Source organism: Saccopteryx leptura, chromosome 10 (genome assembly GCF_036850995.1).
Source record: "Saccopteryx leptura isolate mSacLep1 chromosome 10, mSacLep1_pri_phased_curated, whole genome shotgun sequence".
In the NCBI taxonomy this organism is placed as follows: Eukaryota; Metazoa; Chordata; class Mammalia; order Chiroptera; family Emballonuridae; genus Saccopteryx; species Saccopteryx leptura.
This window is the reverse complement of record NC_089512.1, coordinates 9,054,570-9,068,707: the sequence shown is the minus strand read 5'-3', so window position 1 is coordinate 9,068,707 and position 14,138 is coordinate 9,054,570. Positions and strand designations below refer to the sequence as shown.

The window sequence follows — 14,138 nt, the reverse complement described above, 5'->3', positions numbered from 1 at the left end:
TTTCACAAATCTGAAACCTTATTTGCCCAAGCCCTTGGTTGACGCCTTTGTTCCGTCTTCTAGAATGAGCTAGTTCACTCATTCATCTCCGGGGAGAAGCTCACAGGAGACATTCAAGCCCCAGAGGTGATCCACCTCAACCCCAGGTGGCGTTGCTCCACACTGGTCAGTGGTCACAATCTGGCTGGGACACTGAAGCTGCCTCCCCTCCAGCCACCATGCCTGGCAGGTAACTCTTGCTAGGAGCTGAGTCAGAACCCATCAGAGAGTTCCTGCTCCCCTGAGGATGGGGACATGGAACTGGCCCCGTCCTGGTTCTCGGTGTGGAAGAAGGGGAGCCGTATCACCTGACTCAGGGACAGGAGCCCATGGAACAGCTGACGCAGGTATTGACAGAACTTCTCGCCAACAAAGACGTAGATGATGGGGTTGACAGCGCAGTGCATGTAGGCGATCACTTCTGTCACCAGACTGGCTAGGGCTAGTTGGTCATTCTGGCTACAGGAATTGACTGAAAGAAAGTCTTCAAAAGCATAAATAGACATAGTCAGATTGAAGGGCATCCAAAAGAGAAAAAAGATGATCATGATGACAAAAATCAGACGGACGGCTTTGGACTTCCTCTCATTGGGCTGTCTGAGCAGAATTTTTATGATCCCCGTGTAGCAGACGATCATGATCACCAGAGGCAAGACCAGCCCCAGGATGTTCAGTTTCAGAGGCTGCAACAGTAACCAGAGTTTGTAGTACTTAGAAGAAATATTGAACCAGCAGATGTAACCACCTCTATACCTCTGGGAATCCATAAAGTAAAACTCTTGAATTGAAGTTAGAAAGGCAAGGACCCAGCTGACTATGCTGGTGATGATACCAAATGTGACGGTCCGGACCCGCAGGGCAAACACAGCATGGACGATGGCCAGGTACCTGTCGATGGTCAGCAGGATGATGAAGAAGATCTCACTGTACAGACCTACGTAATAAAGTCCAAACACCAACTTGCACATGACATTGCCAAACACCCAGTTTGCTTTCAAATAGTAGTGAATCATGAAGACCAGAGTGAAGAGGAAGAGCAGGTCAGAAATGGCCAGGTTGAAGACATAGATGTTGGTCATGTTCTTGAGCCTCTTGTGTTGCAAGAGGATCAGGACCACCAGGATGTTGCCAATTAGGCCAATGACAAATACCAGGGAGTACAAAGTGGCCAGCAGCTGAGCTCCAAAGTACCTTATACTTTCTGATAAGCACAGGGTTGTGTCCCCGTAGTTGACTTCTGTGGTCCCATCAAAGTCCATTGAAATATTTGAAATTTCCATCCTGCTTTCTGCCACAGGTCCAGGTAGATGATTTCTGTATTTATTTGCTGGTAAAGACAGTGGGCTCTGGACAACAGAGACAAGGCAGTTATTATATGATATCAACCACATGACAACCGTTTATTGAGAGAAAAGTGCCTACTTGTAACCATGTCCTGGGACAGAACCTTGAACAAAATAGACCCAGTAGTTCTTCACTGTCATGGAAATTGTAGTTCAATGGGGGGGGGGATGGTGTAGGGGTGAGGCAGACAATAAACAAATGAGTGCACAAACCATGAAGTCAAATACTTTGGCAATGACTGTTGGGAAGGGAACGTCTGGTGGATGGAGCACCCAGACAAAGGGAGAGCAACCTCATTCTTCATCACCAACGCTTCCCTCATGATTCCCACGGACCTGTCATTGGACTCAGTGTTAAAGAATCTGGGAGGGTACCGTTTACGTCTCCCATTTTAAACATGATGACTGAGAAGTTCGCAGTGTGTAGGACACATCTGGGACAATGAGAGCTGGAGCTCACATCCAGTGTGTATCATTCTCACGTCCACTCTTGAAACCACTTGAACTTTAGCCTCCAATCACAGAGCAGGGACCTTGCATTTGGAAGTGCACAGAGGACATGGTTAGGAAATCAGTCCTGGCTGAGTTTCAAAAACTTACCAATCGATCTTCATGGCCTTTGGAGCTAAGAAGGTTCTATGTTTTTTATCGTTTGTTTGGTTTGGTTTTGTATATTTCTGATGTGAGAAACGGGGCGGCAGAGAGACAGACTCCCACATGCGCCTAATCGGGATCCACCTGGCAAGCCCATAAGAGGGCAATACTTTGCCCATTGCGGCCCTTGCTCCTTTGCAACCGGAACCGTTCTAGCACCTGAGGTGGAGGCCATGGAGCCATCCTCAGTGCCCGGGCCAACTTTGCACCAATGGAGCATTAGCTACAGGAGGGGAAGAGAGAGATAGAGAGAAAGGAGAGAGGGAAGGGTGGAGAAACAGATGGGAGTTTCTCCTGTGTGCCCTGGCTGAGATGGAACCTGGGATTTCCACAAGCCGGGCCAAGGCTCTACCACTGAGCCAACCGACCAGGGCTTAATGGAAGTTCTTTGCTGAGGTGACATAGGACACTTGGGGCACATAACTCTGTGTGGTCATTTGATCTATTTAGTTGTCACAAAGCCTAGGCAGGGGTCTCAAACTCGCAGCCTGCGAGTTTGAGACCCCTGGCCTAGGGGATGATTCTGTCATTTGGTTGTCAGGGGCAAAGATGCCCTACAATGTACAAATTATCACCCCAAACCCCAGTAGTGTTGCCACAGTGCAATTCTAGGAGGCCAACCCATGCCTTAGTTGAGGACACCAAGGCCACCAATGTGGGCTCAGCCTAGCCCACATCACTCAACCCTAATGGGACACAGGCAGGTCTACAGAAACTCTGTAGGCCTCCTAGGACAGCTGTGAGGACTCAGGGGAAAGCCAGGCTGGGGGAGCAGGTGACCTGGTGAGAAGAAGGAGGTTCACAGGAGGAATGACTCAGAGCAGCCTGAAGCCATGTGGTGTTGCACGTCCAAGTGGAAACTGGAATTCTCAGAAATGAGCTCTGAAATAGTTTACCCAACATTGCTGTGAAACAAATAAGCACAAACACAGAAGAGAAAGCTCCACTAGATGGCTTGCTTTATAGGACTCTGCACCAGTTCATTTCAGACCTCTTTCCAATCCTTTCTGACCACTTACTGAAGATGCCTCCCCAAACGGAGCGTGGGCTTTGGTGTAACCGACCAGCTGTGTGAACTTGAAGGAGTTCATCTCTCTCCCTGAGCCTCAGTCCCTCTTCTGTAATATGAGAAAGTATCAGTTATCTTGAGGGACTACTGTAAGGTCAGGTATGACAAAAGCTAGTGCTTGCTCTTGCCAGGACATTAGTAAACATCAGGGACCTCCTTCCTGGCATTACCTCTTCCCTGAGGACTCTAGCCACCAGGAATGTCCCAGTCTCCATTCCTATTCTGGCTGATGTCCCCTGTCCCCAAGATCCCCCACCAGGTCTCTCTGTGGTTAATCTAAAAAGGGAATTCTGCTTGATTATGGACACAGCCTTGGAAACTGCATTTTCTGATTGTCACTATGTTGTCACCAATCTGAAAGTTTTGACTTAGACACCAGTCATGTAGCAGGACTTGCCTACATCATAATTCCCTTCACCCCGGAGTCTCTGGTGCTCTTCCTTATGCACCGCTGCGTGAAAGTTTCCTGCTGAGAAACTTACATTTCTGCAGTGGCCTTAGAAACTTCAGGCCAATAGTGGGGGCTGGATGTTGGATGCCTCAGCTAGGGCCCTATTATTTCCTGCCAAATCCATTTCTCTGGGTCACTCATCCACTGCAGGCCTAGCCCTATAACTAATAGCTCTCTTCCTGGATAAACCCAGGCTGAACATCTGTAACAAAGCTGAGTTGACAATTTCTGATTTCTGCAGCCACTGCTGGGACCGGTGAATCAGCTGGCAGTCAGCATCATGAGGACCACAGGATTTAGAGTGGAAGCAACAGGCAGCTGGAAGCACAGGAGCGGCTCGTCCAACACTGACCCCGGGAGCCCAGTTTTGGGGAAACGTTGGCAAAGGTGAAGGCACGTTGAGTCAGCATCGTCAGATGCCATTAAACAAATTAACCTGCATCCCCCTGACCTCCTACTCCATTCACTGGTTTCCCTACAGGTGGGCACCATGCAATAACACTGCTCCCTAAGAAATTGGGGCTGGGACGGGGCCTCGAAGGAGAAACCAACGGCCATGTTTCATGCAACCAGCCGTTCATGCTGTCGTCTGTCTCACGAGTCTCCCCCAAGGTCATAGCACTATGGTCAGCTCTGGCCCTGGAGCCTGGAACCTTCCAGTGCCAATATGCTCTATCCTGGGAGTAGCTGAGTCTCTCAGCAGGGAGGGCAGTCTGTGTGGTAAAGACACCAGGCCTGATGTGCTTGGCAGTGGGCTTTTCCTGGTTCATAACAACAAATCATTTCCATCTGTCCCCAACCCCACAGTCAGCATATTGGTAGCTTGATATCCACCACAGTGGGCATGTTTACATACAAATACAGCAACACTGGAAATCAGGGCTCTCTCGTCAGGAAAGCCCGCTATGGAATTTTCAGGGAGGCCCATTATAAAATATTTAGCAGCAAAGCAATGCTCACCTGCCACCCTGCCAGTCTGAATAGCCTAAGAGCTGTCCTGCTGGTCAGAATGAGGACAAAAAAGTCAATGAGTGACACACAGACTGGTGGGAGGCTATGCACACTCCTGGGAATTTCTTCTCTGGACATGTGAGATCCACCAGATTATTTTGGGGGTGGGTAAACAGTTAAATAGATACCTCCAAGTAACCTGAACCCCACTATTCTCAGAACAAAATTCTGCTGCCACTTTCTTAATTAGGACAGAATGGATACATGTGACCAATAGGTCACATGGCCACCTCCCTGCCTTAGGAGGATAATATCCTACCTTCTCCAATGTCAGCTCACAGTCTGTGTTTTAGGATCCTTGGTTCTAGTTTTCTTAAGAAGTTGGTTTAGTTTCAAACCTTCCTACATCAGCAAGGACTTGTCTAATTCATAGCTCTCTCCTACTACAATGACTTCACACACAATGTATGATTTTCCTTCACATGGGGAAACTTTGCAAGTAATTTCCTCTAAAATGGCCATCCAAAGAAAGTGCTTCTTGTCCCTTAATGTTGCGCCAACTTTCTTAATCAGTCAGTCCCATTATTCTCTTTCTTAACAACAACAACAACAAAAAGCTTATTTCACATCTGATTACCCATCTTATAAATCCTCCCATTCTCAGCATTGCTACGCAGTTCACTGCCTTGCAGGTGCGTCAAGGGGCCATCAGACGCACTGCGTGCACGGATTCACCCGGATTGCCCTCCACAGAAACCAACAGGAGAGGAAAGACAAGTGCCACTTACTCTGGTGGCAAAGGATTCTGTCCATGAAGTCTTTGTTTGTAGAGTTTTTAGAGTCTTTGTTTTCAAGGTTCAAGGTCCTGATGTTGTAGGAAGTTTTTCAGTTCCTGTGTAACTATACAGACAGGACACTAGGAATCTCAGTCACTAAGAATGCAAAGAAGGAGGCAAATTCTTCTTTTTACATAGGTGAGTGTGCGGGATTAGTAAGGACACTAAATATTTCCTGGATGCTCAGTTCTATGTAAATGTTTTCCCTTGGTCACTTGGCGGCACTTTCTCTGCGGGTTTTGTCTTAAGGGCATTGGGGGAGGGCGATGCTGTGGTGTTGTTTGGGGTGAGGGAGGTGACAGTCAGGTGTTCCCCAGAACGTGTGGAGCCATGGAAGGCTGGAAATGGGAGGGGGACTGATTTAGGGAGGTGAGTCTCCTTTCAGTGAACAGCCTTTTCTTTCTTTCTTCCTTTCTTCCTTTCTCTATCTCTCTCTCTCTCTTTTTCTTTCTTTCTTTCTCTCATTCTTTCTTTCTTTTCTTATTTTTTCTTTTTCTTTCTTCTTCTTTCTTTTTTTTTTAAGATTGCAACTGAAAGTGTTTAAACTAGAACCCTATGTCCTCTGTTCCTCAGAATGACCTGCTAGTAAACCAGGGGGAGTTGGCAGCTTCTCTTTGGCGCCCCTAGTCCTCCACTGTCACTGCTCACTGTCCCTCTCTTCTCCCCTGTCTGTGTGCCCCTCACACCCCCAAACCACAGAGCTGTTTCATCCAGAGGAGCCTCCAGCCCGGAGTGAATACAGGTCTGTAGGATGGAGTTTGCCGTCTCTCTGAGCCCAGGCTCCTGTTTTCTGCATCGTCCAACACAGGCCAAGTTCAAATCCCAGCTGTCTCCTTGAGACGGGGGCAGATCACTAGCTTTCCTATGTCCTGGCTCCCCCCCATCAAATGAGAACACTGGATGCTTAGGCTCAAAGGAGGATGCGCGAGGTCAGCTTGTATGAGCATTGGAGACAAAAAAAAATGTGTCATAAATTATGCTTATTCCGCTTTTCCCCACAACAGCCAACACCTGCTCTGTGCTGGTGTCTCTTTGGGTCCCACCTGCTTTTCTGTAAAACTTGGAGTCTGCTAACCTTTTTCACAGGCATGTTATAAAGTACCATTCAGAAATCATATACGTGACCATGCTTTGAACATGTCCCTTCCGGCTCAGTTTTCTCATCTGTGAAAATGAAGACAATAGAGGAGGTGCCATCATGGAACATCCCGTGAGTCTGCTGGGTGGGGTCTCCCCCTTTGGCAGCCTGTCTATAGAGAGATGGCGGGAGAGAGAGGCAGGAAGGGAGCCAGACTGACAGCGATGGGTATGGGCCCGGGAACTTGGCGTCTTTGTACAGACAGCAGGTCAAGGGGCGCACATGAATGACGTGTCTCTCACACATGAGAGTCCTGCGTTCCATCCCAGGTCTACCTTTCACTGACTTTGGACGTGTTATTTAAGCTCCCAAATGTCTATTTCCTCTCTGTAACGCAAGGTTAATAATGCCAACTTTATGGAGAGGACTCAAGTTAGATACATACACACCCATGAATGAATAATTTGGTGCAGTGCTTGAGACATTAAGCACTGTCTTAATGTGCGGTCTCCCTCCCGGTTGCAAACCATGAGCCACGGATGCAGGTGTATGCAGTGAGTCTGCAGAGGTCCCAGGAAACACCGTAAGGGTTCCAGGAAACAATGCCGGGGAGGGGATAGTGGGACAGGAATAGGAAGGATCTGGTGAGGAGAGTCACTGAGCACCTGCCGCTGTGGGCAGCGGGGTTCAGTCCTACTGGGAATTCCATGGTCACTACCTGTGATTGTTGACAGGCTGTCCAACTCTGCTCTAGGCTTCTGTGGCCCCCACGACACAGAGCAGACATGCCAGGCACATATACTTGTTCACCTCACTTATGTTACTGATTACCATGACATGTCAGGCACTGTCAGCTACTACGGATATAGTGGTGACAGGGAGAGACGGACATCATTCTTCAGGTGCCCACGGCTTAGCCAGGCTCACAGACTATTAAGCAAGCTCTATAGAAGGTACAGTGTCATGGCCTGGAAGAAACCCTGGGCCAGGGAAGGTGCAGCTGGGAGGGAGGGGGTGAAGGGAGCCTGTAGAGCAGGGGTCTCAAAGCTAGGATATCAGAGCAGCATCACACCACCAGGAACACGCCAGTGATGCAAACTCTGGGGTCCCATTCCACACCTACTGAATCAGACAATCTGACTTTTACATGTCCTCCTGTCATTCCGATGCTCGCTCACTTTGGGAACCAGAGATCTCGACTTTCACTGGACTTTCCCTCCAGGCCCTGAGTGATCTCTGCCCGGGAGAGCTGGGCTGTCCCGCATGTGAGTGGGAAGACATCTTGTACTTATAGCTGGAGGGCTAAACAAGCTGCTGCTCAGTGGGCTGTCCCCTCCCCGATTCCACACCCTTGAGCGCACACGCGCGCGCGCGCGGCCACACACACACACACACACACACACACTGGGATTTTCAACTTCTTATTTTTAACACAGGTGGGGCATGTGATATAAATTGATTTGGACACTGAAGTAATGCAGGAGAATCACTGAAGTGTGACAGTGTTTCAAAGAAAATGCACTGACATTTCATTTTCAGGAAAACTTTGAAAGAAGTAAAAGTAAAACAAGGGGCCGCTCTGGGGCACAGGCTCTTCACTGACATCAGCTATAAGATCCCCGTGGCTACTTGTGGCATCCACAGGGTGTGAGCCGCAGGTTTCCAGGAGGGGAGAGGCAGAGTCTGGGGCTCCAGGGGGAGTGAGCAGGAGGCGGTCCAGAGGGATGGACCCTGGGTCCTGTGGGGAGGGGTCTGAGCCATTAGCATGACTCATAGGCCCTATCTCAGGTCCTTGTAGCTACCATTGTTTTAACCACGCGTTTTTGTTAATGAAAAGTGAAGCTCGGACAGATGTCACCCAGGCGATCCTGGCATTTATGTGCCTGTCCTTGGAAGCTTGTGCTCGAGTGTACGCTGAGTCATTCCCGATTAGAAATATCAGACTCAGTATATTTGGAGGCCTCCTGCTCTTGACCGTCTCCCCGTCTCCCCACTCTGGACACATGGCTCCTCCTTCACCCCCCACTATGAAAATCCTATCAACATTTTGGTTCCCTAATGGTGTCAAGATCCTTGTCCTTCACTGGCACCACACCCTCATTCTAGAATGGTCTTCCCAACTCGTTCTATTCTGAAACATCTTCTTTATTCTTTCCCTCTCTTTCTTCAACATTTCCCCATCTCTTTTCTTCCCTCTCCCTACTCTTTCTTCATTTCCTTCTTTTCACAAAGAATAGTTTTGCTCATGATGTGCTTGTTTAAATATATTGGTAGCACTCAAGGAGTGCACAGATGAAAATAAGCCTCACACTTCCTGGGGATTTTGTCCAGTGTCAGTCTAGTGGGCGTGGACTGACATTTCCCAGAATCCCTTGCCTGCAGGGGCTAGGTGAGTGCCCACTGGGATGAGTAATTAGCAGTCATTTGTAAGGGTGAAGCAACAGTGTTGAGCTCAGAAGATGGAAACAGTGCCAGGCCCTGTGGTATCTCCACGCACTGTAATCCACCTGCTGGCTTCCGCTGCTGGAGTTGGGCAGCACCTGGACCCACAGTGACTGCCGGTTCCGCTGCTGCCCAGAGTCCTGGGCCAGGAGTCCAAGCATCAGCATGGGGAAAGGGCAGCTTCCGTTCAAGTCACTGTCCTTTCTACTGACACCTTCTACTTTGTCCTTGCTGTCGTCCGTATCTAGTGTCCCTTCCTGAGTGCCCACTTGACTGACCTCTAGAGACTTCCTTCCCTGTGCTAGTTGCCAGGCAACAGCGTGCACAGACTCACCCACCAGCTCCCACAATTGCAAACTATCCAGTTGCTAAACACACTCTTATTCCTCAGGATCCCAGACTTTCTCAGTTCCCGGAGCCCTTACGTCCCAGTACTTTTCCTCAGCGCCCAGAGACAAAGGAAGAACCGAACTCTTCCCTCAGGAAGTCTTTAGATTCAAACAACTTAAGTGATTTTGTCTACACTGCTTGAAAATACACATTTATTGAAAAAAATGATATTTTATTTCATTTTTAAATAATCCATGCCAGTGGGATATGTAGGCCTGGTGGCAGATGTTGGAATCTGTGGGACATTGTCCCCTCAGTTCCTATTCCACACTGATTTATCTCAAACCACCGGAAATCTGGCTTTGCAGAGACACGCCCGCTTTGAAAGGAATGCACCACAATCTAACATTGAAACTGTGAACTTTCTCCCACTTGTAGTTCCCAGGGTGTCCAGGAAATGTCAGGTGCAGTGTGGAGCCCTTAAAAATTGGAACTGGGAGTTCACTGTGGCCCTGGGTGCCTCGGCACACAGTTTGGAAACCCTAGCCTTATCTCATGTTATGTCTCTGATTAGACTGTGACTGATACACACATAATCCCATAGACATTTGGGGTCTATTTTCTCCCTGTCTTTGTCTTCTGCATTTATATTATAAAATATGAACCAGAAGATTCCGTATTTTTTTTTATTTAACATTAACAAAACAAGGATATTCATGTCAATAAATTTATTTAGAAGTCATTTGTGCCTGTATCCTAGCTCATACTTACAGTACTTAATTAACCCTTCCTCGGTTATCGAACTTCCCAGATGTGCTGCATGTTACCATTATCTGTGACGATTCTTGGACAGAGGATGACCAGATGTACTTTCTAAATGATCTTCACTGTCGTTAGCATTTCTTTGATTACTAATTGAGATTTCATATTAATGGCTACTGCATTTCTTCTATGTCCTATCTGTTAATATCTTTGTTAATTTTTTGATAATTTTGGGGGTATATAGAATAATTATGGGATAGAAAAATCCAAGTGGCTTTCTTATTGATTTGTAAAATATTCTGATACATTAAGGGAGTTGATAGTGGCATCTTGGTCTTAATTTTTAGTCTGTTACAAATGTTTTTTTTTCTGTTACCATTTTTTGTTTTTTGTTTTATAATATGTGTCAATATATAACCAGGTTAGTTTCTTTTCCAGTAAAATACTTTTTATATTCAAAATTTGCTTACACTGTTTCACCTAATTATTTTTTCAAATAGGTTTTGAATTTGCTAAATTAATAGATAAGACAGAATGCTTTTAGGTTGAATAAAAGCTACACAGTGACTTGGTGCAGGCCTTCCCAGTCCCTGCCAGGAATCTCTATCACAGTGATTTTCAACCTTTTTTGAAGCGTGGCACATTTTTTTCCTTTACAAAATCCTGGGGCACACCACCTACCAAAATGACACAAAATGACACTCTAACACAGTACATATTATACATATAGTTAATAATATAGTTTCTAAATGTACTTATACTCACTTAGTGTGAAACCTGGGCCTGTTTCGATGAACACAAAAGGGATATCCTGGCAGGAATGGTAGAAAGACACACACGAAGCTCTTCCTCAACAGTTCTCAGTCTCTCTCTGTTTTTAGTTTTTATCGCAGTCAAGCCTGAGAAGCTCAGCTCACACAGATATGTGGTTGAAAACAGGAGCAATGTCAAAATAGCTTTCTTGGCCAGAATGGGGAACTCCTTGGCAACAGATAACCAAAAACTGTCCAAAGGAAGATCAGCAAACTTTAGCTTTAAAGTTAGATAATATCGTGATGCATTGTGATGCATTGTATATCACCCTCTGCGGGGGCCTCTTTTAAAAAGAAAAAGGTCAAATATCTATATACACCATCAGGATAGACATAACCAGCTGAGGCTGAGGCTTCATCTAGTGGTAGCAACATTTACCTCCAGTCCTGAAAAGGATTAGAAATCGGGACCATGGGGAGGAGTAGCAGCTTCAACTATTGCTGCAGCCACACAATGACAAGTGCGCGGCAGCTCGAGCGGGGACCTTCCTGGGTGTGGATGAAAGGCGGCCTGCTATTGGTTCATCCCTAGTGGTCGGGATGAATCCTAGAAGGTGATTGGTCAGTGAGCGTTCCCTGTGCCTCCACTCTTCCTGTTGCTGATAGCTGGAGGGATTGTGAGGGGAATGTTTATGTTCAGATGGAGGTAGCTGGCGGCGGGCCGGATAAATAGCCTCCGCAGGCCGTATCTGGCATGCAGGCCATAGTTTGGGACCCATGTTTAACTTCCCCATGGTACACCTGACCATGTCTCACGGCACACTAGTCTGTCGCGACACACTGGTTGAAAAATACTGCTCTATCAAACCTGTCTCCCTGGTCAAACTGACCACCTCGTTAGGCTCCTCTGCATCTCGGCACATGGAAGGATGCGGTGCATGTGTGGGTGGCAGGCTCTACTCACAGTGGTCTTATATCCCTGGTCTCAGCCCCACCCACCCCACCCGGGCTCTGTTGGCATCCCTGGGGCTGTCACATCACTGGGTGACACAGGGCTCTTGGAGAACACCCCTCCCACCTGCACCCGTGTCTCCCAGGGTTGCTTTGACGGGAGCAGGTCCTCAGTCACCACGTGGGAGTGAATTGATTTGTGCAAGCACCATGGGAACACGAGTCAATCTGAGTGTGTCTGTGCCGTGGATTTCAGTGCCAACACCATAAACAATGCTCAGAAATAATGTATTGACCTGGGAAAGTGATGGAACATGCTCCTACTTAAAACAACAGGAGCAGAAGGGTGAGAATAGTAGTACATCTTTGTTATAATCATGAATGTGCATGAGACAAAACATAAACTAAAGGAAAATTCATCAAAAATGTACATTAACTGTAAAATGCGGTAGAGGGATTTAGGAGTGATTTTGATGTCTGGATTTTTGAAATACTAACTGCTTTATTTCTATGGCTATTTCCAAAAGTACAACACATTATACATGAGGTCTGTGTCTGGTCCTCAGCCTGAATGTTTTTATTTTAGTGAGTATAAGATAATTCTGTATAAGGCAAGTTTTGGTGCCAATGAAAGTTCCCCAATTCTGTCTCTCCTTTGGTTCAGGTACTTCCATCATGAGTTCTAGGCTCCTCAGGGTTTCCAGCAGCCTAAATCCCTGCTGGGGGCTGTGGAGGGGGTGGGAGACGCAGCTGCTGGCTCCTGATTGGCTCCTGGCTCAGAGCTGAGCCAATGTGTAAATCACTGTTTCCAAGCTCACTGGTGGTGGGGGTGGAGGTGAGAGGATGCTCACTGGCTTTGTTTACAAATGTTCATGTTTACAAATCTGAAACCCTGTTTTGCCCAAGCCCTTAGCTATCGCCCTTTGTTCCATCTCAGGAATGACCTCGCTCACTCATTCATCTCCGAGTAGAAGCTCGCTGGAAACCATCAAGCCCCAGACGTAATCCACCTCAACCCCAGGTGGCGTCGCTCCACACTGGTCAGTGGTCATAACTGAGCCAGGACACTGAAGCTGCCTCCCCTCCAGCCACTGTACCTGGCAGGTCACTCTTGCTACGCATGAGTCTGATCCCGTCAGAGAGTTCCTGCTCCCCTGTGCAGGGGGACATGGAGCTGGCCTTCTCCTGGTTCTCGGTGTGGAAGAAGAGGAACCGTTTCCCGGGGCTCAGGGACAGGAGCCAGTGGAACAGCTGACACAGGTACTCGCGGAACCTCTCGCCAACAAAGACGTAGATGATGGGGTTGACACAGCAGTGCATGTAAGCGATCACCTCTGTCACTTGAATGGCCAGGTCCAGCTGTTCATTCTGCTCACAGTTATTGTCCAAAAACACGTCTGCAAAAGCTGCAACAAACTTAGTTAGATTGAAGGGCGTCCAAAAGAGAAAAAAGATGATCATGATGACAAAAATCAGACGGACGGCTTTGGACTTCCTCTCATTGGGTCGTCTGAGCAAAATCTTTATGATCCCCGTGTAGCAGATGATCATGATCACCAGAGGCAAGACCAGCCCCAGGATGTTCAGTTTCAGAGCCAGAAACCATTTCCAGTGATTGTGGTATTCATGGGGGAAATAAACAGTGCAGGAGTAACGACTGAACTCTTTCTGGGACTCAGAAAAGTAAAAGCCCGGGATGGCAACCAAGATGGCCAGGACCCAGACGACTAAGCTGGTGATGATACCAAATGTGACAGTCCGGGCCCGCAGGGCAAACACAGCATGGACGATGGCCAGGTACCTGTCGATGGTCAGCAGGATGATGAAGAAGATCTCGCTGTACAGACCTACGTAATAAAGCCCTTCCAGCAACTTGCATGTGACAGTGCCGAACACCCAGTAATCTGTCCGATAGTGGTGTATCCAGAAGGGCAGCGTGAAGAGGAAGAGCAGGTCAAAAATGGCCAGGTTGAGGACGTAGATGTTGGTCATATTCTTGAGCCTCTTGTGTTGCAAGAGGACCAGGACCACCAGGATGTTGCCGACCAGGCCAGTGACAAACACCAGGGAGTACAAAGGGGGCAGCAGCTGAGCTGCAAAAGACCGCAAGTGTTCTTTCTGGCATGGGGTTGAGTCCCCATAGTCAAATTCTGTGGTCCTGTCATAGTCCATTGTACTGGTTGGAATTTCCATCCTGTTTTCTCCTGTGGGTCCAGGTAGATGGTTTCTGTATTCACTTTGCTGTTACAGGCAGTGGGCTCTGGACAACAGAGACAAGGCAGAGATTATGTCTCAACCCCTTCACAACTGTTTACTGAGTGCTCACCGTGTACCATGTCCTGGGACCCAGTGTGGAGCTAGGGGGTTCCAGGGTCTCTCTGCCCTTGTGGAAACTGCCGCTTATTGGGGACTGTGGGTGGGAAGGCAATAAACAATGACTGCACCTAGCTTGAATTCAAATTCTGCGGCAATGACTGTCG

General features: G+C 47.7%; 2 protein-coding genes across 2 annotated transcripts; both read right to left on the bottom strand.

The window, feature by feature from the left end:
• Positions 1–251: 251 nt before the first annotated feature.
• LOC136381925 (C-C chemokine receptor type 1-like) lies at positions 252–1,319 on the bottom strand. The gene has a single exon (XM_066350505.1). It carries the CDS (start codon positions 1,317–1,319, stop codon positions 252–254), a length of 1,068 nt encoding a protein of 355 aa, XP_066206602.1.
• Positions 1,320–2,702: 1,383 nt separating this feature from the next.
• Positions 2,703–13,851, bottom strand: LOC136381811 (C-C chemokine receptor type 1-like). The gene is made up of 3 exons (XM_066350343.1): positions 12,756–13,851; positions 8,919–9,164; positions 2,703–2,722 (listed from the first exon to the last, which is right to left on the bottom strand). Exons 1-3 carry the CDS (start codon positions 13,849–13,851, stop codon positions 2,703–2,705), a joined length of 1,362 nt encoding a protein of 453 aa, XP_066206440.1.
• Between the last annotated feature and the right edge of the window lie 287 nt (positions 13,852–14,138).